The sequence below is a fragment of the Teleopsis dalmanni genome, unplaced genomic scaffold, assembly GCF_002237135.1.
Source record: "Teleopsis dalmanni isolate 2A unplaced genomic scaffold, ASM223713v2 unscaffolded_contig_1779, whole genome shotgun sequence".
In the NCBI taxonomy this organism is placed as follows: Eukaryota; Metazoa; Arthropoda; class Insecta; order Diptera; family Diopsidae; genus Teleopsis; species Teleopsis dalmanni.
Window position 1 is genome coordinate 1 of NW_024033161.1, and position 8407 is coordinate 8407.

General features: G+C 28.0%; 2 protein-coding genes across 2 annotated transcripts; one reads left to right on the forward strand and one right to left on the reverse strand.

Annotated features, from left to right (window-relative positions):
- The first annotated feature begins 881 nt into the window (after nucleotides 1-881).
- Nucleotides 882-1850, forward strand: LOC119664331. Its single transcript, XM_038073841.1, has 3 exons — nucleotides 882-1022; nucleotides 1252-1338; nucleotides 1462-1850. The coding sequence occupies exons 2-3, from the start codon at nucleotides 1261-1263 to the stop codon at nucleotides 1780-1782; spliced, it is 399 nt and encodes a 132-aa protein (XP_037929769.1). The 5' UTR covers nucleotides 882-1022; nucleotides 1252-1260; the 3' UTR covers nucleotides 1783-1850.
- A 2358-nt stretch (nucleotides 1851-4208) lies between these two features.
- Nucleotides 4209-7828, reverse strand: LOC119664332 (ionotropic receptor 93a-like). The gene is made up of 4 exons (XM_038073842.1): nucleotides 7049-7828; nucleotides 6409-6506; nucleotides 6028-6347; nucleotides 4209-4341 (listed from the first exon to the last, which is right to left on the reverse strand). Exons 1-4 carry the CDS (start codon nucleotides 7571-7573, stop codon nucleotides 4244-4246), a joined length of 1041 nt encoding a protein of 346 aa, XP_037929770.1. The 5' UTR covers nucleotides 7574-7828; the 3' UTR covers nucleotides 4209-4243.
- Nucleotides 7829-8407: the final 579 nt, after the last annotated feature.

An 8407-nucleotide genomic window follows, 5' to 3' on the forward strand; every position in this document is an offset into this window, starting at 1 on the left:
TCGACACATCACTACATTATCGGCACAACTTAGTATTTCCCTCATTTAGAACGCAACTTAGCCTAACTCGCACACGACCTTAAATAAACATTAAAATATTCAAAAATATTTGTTTTTTTCATTTACAGTGAATCTAGTCTGCGCTAGAGACCGCTATGTAAAAATTGTTCGTAAGATTATTGTTAAAACAAATGAACAAATTTATGTAAATGAAAAAAATGTCACAAGCTATGTACAATAAAAAGTGTAAGTAAAATAATACAACATTAAATCATTAACATCATTAATAAATAACATTATTTATTAAAAATAATGTCAAATTTTTATTCGATTGCTTTTGGGACATTCAAAACTTTCTCATTAGTGCCTTTAAATTGGCGATCAGCCATCAAAGTGTCCGATTTGTAATACTTAATAGTTGGTCTATTTCTGATTCTATTCTAAATAATATATTCACAAATATTTTACCAACTAGCCTTTAAAAAACATTTACTGTTAAAAATATTCTCTAGATAAAAAAATATATTAAAGCTAGTAAATTAGTCAATAAAATTTCATTTATAGCATCCATATTTTAGTTAAAGGATTTTATATTTTATAATATGTTATGAGAAATAAATAACAGGATTATATAAAATATTAAAATAGATATAAATATAATAAATAACTTCTACGAAAGTTTTCACATAATAATGAAATTTATAGCCATTGTAAATAAATTTGTAACTAAGTAGGCTATGTTTACATTTATATGTTAAATATACAAAGTATAAAATTTATGTTTTAATCATTTAAAACAAATTAAAAACTTTTTATATTTAAAACACATAATTAAATGTTATACACATATTTTACAGATTTCAAAATATATTTTTGCTTTTAACCGCTAGAGGTCAACTCCAACCAATCTGACATTTGTTAACGTCAAATTTTGTGTTCGAAACGAGTCTCGTTTTTCTGATATCGAAACTCCGACAGCTCGGCCATCTTTCTTTTTCGTAAATCCTCACACAAGTGACAAGGTGAGATATAAAAATTATAAAATATTTGCTAAAATTTCGCAATATTGTGTATAAAACTGTGTATAGATAATGATTTTTCGATCGTAATCAAATATATAATAAAATATTTAGTATGTCTGCGGTACTTAAATAGTTAATTATAACAAACGGCATCACACGTGTTGTGCGCTGAACTGACAAATAAAATAGTGTTTAGTGAAATTTACAAATAATTTGTTTTAAATTTCAGTAAAGCAACATGCAACTGTTCGTACGTGGTTTGGAGAATATTGAGGCTCTTGAAGTCCAACAAGATGCCAACATTGCCGCAGTTAAGGTAAGTACGATTGAATGAAAAAGTGATAGCAACAAGGCGTTTATAGTCGCTTTGTAGCTAACCTCACATATAAATATTTTTTTAGTTAAAATTTTATTAATTGACGTATTCTATTTCGTTTAGGCTCAAATTGCCCAATTGCATGGCTACAATACTGAGGAATTCAATTTGAATTGTGAAGGTACTCTCTTGAACGATGATACCAGTGTATCTGCTCTTACCTCATATGAGTTGGATATCACCATTCCAATGTTGGGTGGTAAAGTTCACGGTTCTCTTGCTCGTGCCGGTAAAGTAAAGGGCCAAACACCAAAAGTTGAAAAGCAAGAAAAGAAAAAGAAGAAGACTGGCCGTGCTAAGCGAAGAATCCAATACAACCGTCGTTTCGTTAATTTCGTGCAAGGTTTCGGTCGTCGTCGTGGTCCCAACGCTAATGCTTCTTAAATATTTTTGTATTTAAATTTCCAGATGTTTGAAACATATTGAAAATAAAATAAGGATTTTCCACATTACAAATTAATTTCGCTTTGTATATTTTTAAAAATGGATTTGGAATATTTGTGAACAATTTCAGTTAGTGATGATAGAGATAAAGCCAATATGATGATATAGATGTGTATAAAAAATCAACGAAATAAATAACATATTTTCATGCAGACGAATGTTTAGCATAACTTGATATTGTTTATAAAATTTTTAACATGTGTGTAATTGAAATCAAGTTAGAACTATTAATAATAATTAATGAAAAGTTAGTAATATAAGTACTTATAAGATTTGTTCGCAAATATTCTAACAAAAATACATATATGTAAATATATAATTATTTTATATATTATGCAGCTACGTGGAGTGGAACAGTAGTAGAGTAATAGTATAGAATGTTGCGGTCGGATTTATACGTTCTGCAGCCACTGGTTTCTTCAAAACACAATGTGCTGTTCGCCTTTCTCAACATGGATATCAACAAAAATAATAAGTCGTTATTTATAACGTTTTATTTTTATTAATTAGTTGAACCACAATATAGCTAGTATCCTTCTTCCAAGTTTGCTGCTTGGTTAAATCCATGGAATTATGATTGGTGGTCGAAAACTTTAAAACGTGTAATTGGTAAATACAACCTAATTTGCAGCTGACAACTGATTACTAAGTTTTTTTTTAATAATCGACTAATAAGAGTAAACAATCGAAACTACATAACATATTTCATTTTCATTATTTTTATTATTTTTTAAATTTATAAAGTGAAGGCATATATTATCTATTGACTATTCGTTCATGTTGTATTTGTTGTTCTTGAAGTCCGCGTAGAAAGTATTGAACGGTATTTCCTTGTCACACTGGACGAGTGGTTTCAGAACGTCTGGATCTGGCCATTGTTGATGCAACTATTCCTCCGTGGTTGAGTTTTATTGTTGTAATGTTTGTAATTATATATTATCAATTATTAATAAAGTACATATAAAGCAAATTAAAATATACTTTATTAGGAATGAATTGTCGTAATATCCAGTTTAATGCAGCTATGGAATACGTAAAAAGAATGAGCGAAAATAATATTTAAAATACCTATTTGAGATGATAGCGTAGGTAAATATTTTCTATTTGCAATGATTCTGCTTTTTAATTGAAACAAAAAACAAGTTATTAAGTATGACGATAACCTGGACTGTTGCGTCAATAACAAGGTTCTAATTGTTTACCAATTATTGATCAGACTTAACTATGAACAAAAGTCATTCCAAAATAAGACATCTACATAGAATTGTATGCTTACATTGGTTCTTGTAAGATTATTCACAGATTCATTGCTATCGATTCTAGCATGATAAGACTATCAGTGAAGCATTAGCTACTTTTGGTTTGATATTGGCTGAAGCGTGTTACAGCCATGCAACAGGAGTCTTGAGAAGAGTTTCCAATAAGATATTCGATATACTATTATTATAGATCAGTAAATAAATAGATGTACATAAATAGTATTACACATATATTATAGAAATATTTTTTTATTTGATATACATATATATATCAAACATTAATATATATCACATTATATATATATAACATTATATATATCAAACATACATATATCAAACATTTAAAATTAAGTTTAAAGCATTTCAAGAAAATTATATAAATAAATAGTAAATACTAAATTTATTTCTAATATATATTTATTTCTTATCGCACTTAATATAACAAAACTTTAAAATTGAGTTTAAAGTTTAACTATTGAATATTATATAAATAAAGAGGATATATTATATTTTCCATATATATATATTTTTTTATTGCATTTAATATAACAAAAATTTAAAATTGAGTTTAAAGTTTTACAATTGAAACTTATATAAATAAAAAGTTAAAGTTTAACTATTGAATATTATATAAATAAAGAGGATATATTATATTTTCAATATATATTTATTTTTTATTGCACTTAATATATCAAAAATTTAGTTTAAAGTTTTAAGATGGTAACTTTTATAAATAAAACGAATATATATTTATTTTTTTTGCACTTTTATCAAAAATTAAAAATTGAGTTTAAAGTTTTACAAATAAAATTTATATAAATAAAAATGATATATTATATATCCCATATTTATTTTTTATTGCTCTTAATAGATCAAAAATTTAAAATTGAGTATAAAGTTTTAAGATGGAAACTTATATAAATAAAAGGGACATATTATATTTCCAATATATATTTATTTTTTATTGCACTTAATATATCAAAAATGTTAAATTGAGTTTAAAGTTTTACTATTGAAAATTATATTAATAAATAATAAATATTATATTTGTTTACACAATAAAAGTTAAATTTTAATTGAAACTTTTTTGTTAGTAATTTTGCTCGATAAGTTTTCTTTAAACGTGGATCATCATATATATTTTATGTTGTAAAAATAGCTCTATTGTTTTCTCTGTCTACGACGTATAGTCGATAAAACCAATATTCAATAAACAAAATGAATATAGAAATTGCGAATCCTGAAAAAAAAAAAATTTTGCGTTTATATGATATATGTATATGTATTTATTTATAATAATACAATAAAAAATATAAATAAATAATAAATATAATTTAAATAATATAATTTAAAATGAATATAAATTAATACATATAAATGAATATATATAATAAATTTATTTATAACAAATGATATGAGATGTTTAATTTGGTAATTTTTTTTTTATAATGACGTACGGTTAGTGTAGCCAGACTTTTCAATTTTAGTAGAAGAGTTCTAAGGAAAGTATTTTAACAATTTAACATTGAAATTATTTTTTAAATAATCCAATCCAATGAGGTCTATCACTGATTTTATTTAGAAAATAGGAATACTGATATTACTACTAATAGAGGAAATCACATATTCTTGTACATTGTATTAATTATTTAGTATTTAAGATAACGTGGTAACGTGGAAAGAATAACTTCAATAACTTAACTTTTAAAATGAGATTTGTTTTAAATAGGGCTGAGATGAGAAACTAATATCGGGGGATTTTCAAGTCCTAGATCGACTATAACTTTGTTTATTTCTTGAGTCATGTACATGCATATATATACCTACATTTAGTTATGCGATTTATTTCGGGGGGTGGTGGGTGACTAGAGCATTTCAAGCGCATTGAAAACCTGCAGGATTAATGTAAAACAGTACTCTCGGAAGTAATTTGGAAAAAGTATATTATATATAGCTTTATGTAAATCATATATATAATCTTAAATTCAATAAGTAAGTATGTTCTTGTAGCCGGCAGGGATTTGCCTGTTGAATTGTGCTGAAAGGCATTTGGGCGTCGAACTCGAGGAGTGGCCCCAAATAAGTTTGTATGTTAGTATTTAATTTATTATAGAAGAGTACTAAAGAGTACCATAAAGAGTACAACAGGGTTTAGAAAGCAAATTACATACAATTACAATAAAAATTTTTAAAATCGAAGTCTTCAGAAGTCGAACCTTTTCTTTGCAAAAACTACTTCGTGGCATGGAAGTTAGATTGTATACTAATTCTTACAATACACTAGGTAATTAATTTATTGTTGATATTTGCACATCACGAACACGAACGACAGGATATAAATGCAATAGTACTGTAAATATAAAGATCGATACGAGTATTACTTTTTTAATAGATGATAGGATTGCGTTATAATTAAGCGCAATGCACTAATGTTGTTGCCACTGATTATTGATCACTAAGCAAATTTTACCACGCCAGTTATGGCGAACAAGTGCCTTTTACCACTCCAGCTGGGATGACACATCTCACAAGGTCCCAAAAATGGCTAGATCTAAATCCGGAGTTCGTTCAGAAATCAGTTCGATATTCAAGTCCACTTCAGCACACATAAAACGGACTACACAAGAGCCTTGTGAGATATAATAACAACAAAAACAACAACTACTACAACAAAAACAACAACTACTATTACAACAACGACAAAAACAACAACTAGAGCAACAAAAACAACAACCACAACAACACCTTCCACAGAAAACACGTTGAATAGAATGTTGACCAGTAATAATAGGCATTATCGTCCTTGATAACGTTATTAGGGATTTGTTATCTCATTTAAGCAAACTCAAAATATTGCAAAATTTTAGATGTGTTTAATATACATAAATATAAATAAATATTACAATGATTTTGTTAAAATATTCACCTAATAATAGTACGAGAAAGCATCCTTGCATATCATCTAAATTTACTTTGTGGTTGGTGATTTGTCGGAGTACACCTTTTCCGTTGCATTTCTCCATTGAAGGTAAATTCGTTTGGTGCCACCTCTCAATGAAACCCATTTGAAAAAGACGCGTTATTTTTTCATTGATCAAGTGCAGATACGGACTGTTGCTAGGCATAATTAAGCCGACTTGTTCATCCACAAAATTCTCTTTACCAAGTGCGAATTTACATTCTTTATCCTTGTCAAGATGATTTTGTACGATTAGTTGTAAATTGATGCGCCAATCAATATTAACCCTTAAGAAATAAAATCACTAAAAATAAAAATATAAATTTTTATCGAAAATAATATAACTACCTTTTACCACTTTTAACTGCATTAATGTCTTCATCTTGTGGATTACTGTAGATCTTTGCTCTAGCCATATATCTATTAAAATCAGTTCGCACAGAGGTCTGCATTAGAATCGAATTTAATAAAATAAAATCAAATTAAAAAATATTATTTTCAATTTAATGGATATTATTATTATTTTTAAACATGAACTAGACTAACATTGATAGATAACTTTAAAGAAGCATATAAATAGTTTATTAGTATGGAAAAGCTTTTTGGATTGTTAAATTTATTCAGATTGCCAACAGACTGCGGGGTGTGAAATCTCGTAGTGGTAGTCCAAATAAACTGATGTGGGCTCAAATTGCATATTTTTAATTTCTTTATATAAAACACACATTTTGAAAAAAACCATTCCGGTTAGAAGAGCATCAGAACCGGCTTGGTGACGTGGCCCGATACGATGTAAATCCAACTGATCTGCTAGTTCTTGTAGACCACCTCGCAAAGTGCTAATATTTTTCATCAGATATTTTATGTCGTAAATTGTGGGAAAATACAAACGTAAGGTCTCAAAAAATTGTCTCTCTTCCGCTGGCAGCGTTGTGTTTGTTAGTAATCTTATCAGATAGCCAAAATCGTAGCCGGAGTGAAAACTTACGAACTTCACATTTTTCATTAACACCACACCAGACATCATGAGCAGTTCCGCAAAATCCGTTGGATCTATGCCGTCTATCTCATGCTGTTTGAATTTAATACCGGCATTTTGTAGCAGTTCAATGGAGTTCACAGCGTACATATCACTACGAAGACTGAATTTAAAATTAAATTGCCAAGTGGAATAATCAGCTGGTTGCTTGCCGTTTTCGTCCATAAACGCAAAACCAATTTGTATAATGTTTAATAAATTTACATTGACCCGCAATTGTTGATAGTGAAAGTCGCCAGATCTGCCACCCAATGGTCGCGCAACAATTCCCGGAAACTCTGTATCCAACGCAATGACAGGATACGTTTGCACAACTTTACGTATTTTACGAAATTCATCTTCAAGGTTGTACCGCCAAACTTCTCGAATCAATGGACTTTTTTTATAATTTATAATTGGAATTTCCTTTGAATTAGCAAAACTGCTTGAAGAAAACTCTGACATCATAATACTGGCTAACTCCAAGAACTGCATTAAAGCTACCTCAAAAACATTTATATCATAACAAAGAAATCCTATGGTCAGAAGCAGTCATTTCAATATTTTGAACAAGTTTTAAAGTCACTGATTCGTGGCACAGTTTTACGAGTATTGCTTATATACAATATTCGTTTTCTTATTCTTCTTCCTTACCATATGCTTTCAAATTCGTTTCGTATACGTTTTAAGCGGCCTATAAATGCAAATACAAGCTCAATTTTTCACCCACCCACCGATTGTAATGTATTGTCAATACTTTGTTTTCAAATAGTTAAATTCTGTAAATACCTACTTTATCGATTTACTTGATTAATTAATATTACCATGTTTACATTTACAATTAACCAATTTCATTAGCACATATTTTTGTTTGGATTTGAAATGGATTTTGTAAAAAAATCTCATTGTATGACAATTATGTGCTAAATGATGGCGTTCATTGCGTTAATTGTGATTGCATAAATGAGTTGCAGGTCTATAAACAATAGTTAATAAATTGATAATACATTTCTTACAAACATATGTTTATTGTGGTCGGTAATTACATGTGCGAAAAGAATTTCAAGTTGAAAATTATCCATAATATAAATATATTTATATATTTAATAAATGGAGTAAGTTAGAAAAATTAACAACTGCAATTTATTTGATATAAGTATGTACTTATTAATTGATTTATAAAGCCGTTACTCTAAACTAACTTAATAATATTCAATAACATTACTTGCAGTGTGCTGCGAATCTACTAAATTCTGGCTATAACTATTTTAAAGTCAGTTATAACCATTTAATATAGTAATTAATATTAAACACTACCGTAAGTAAACA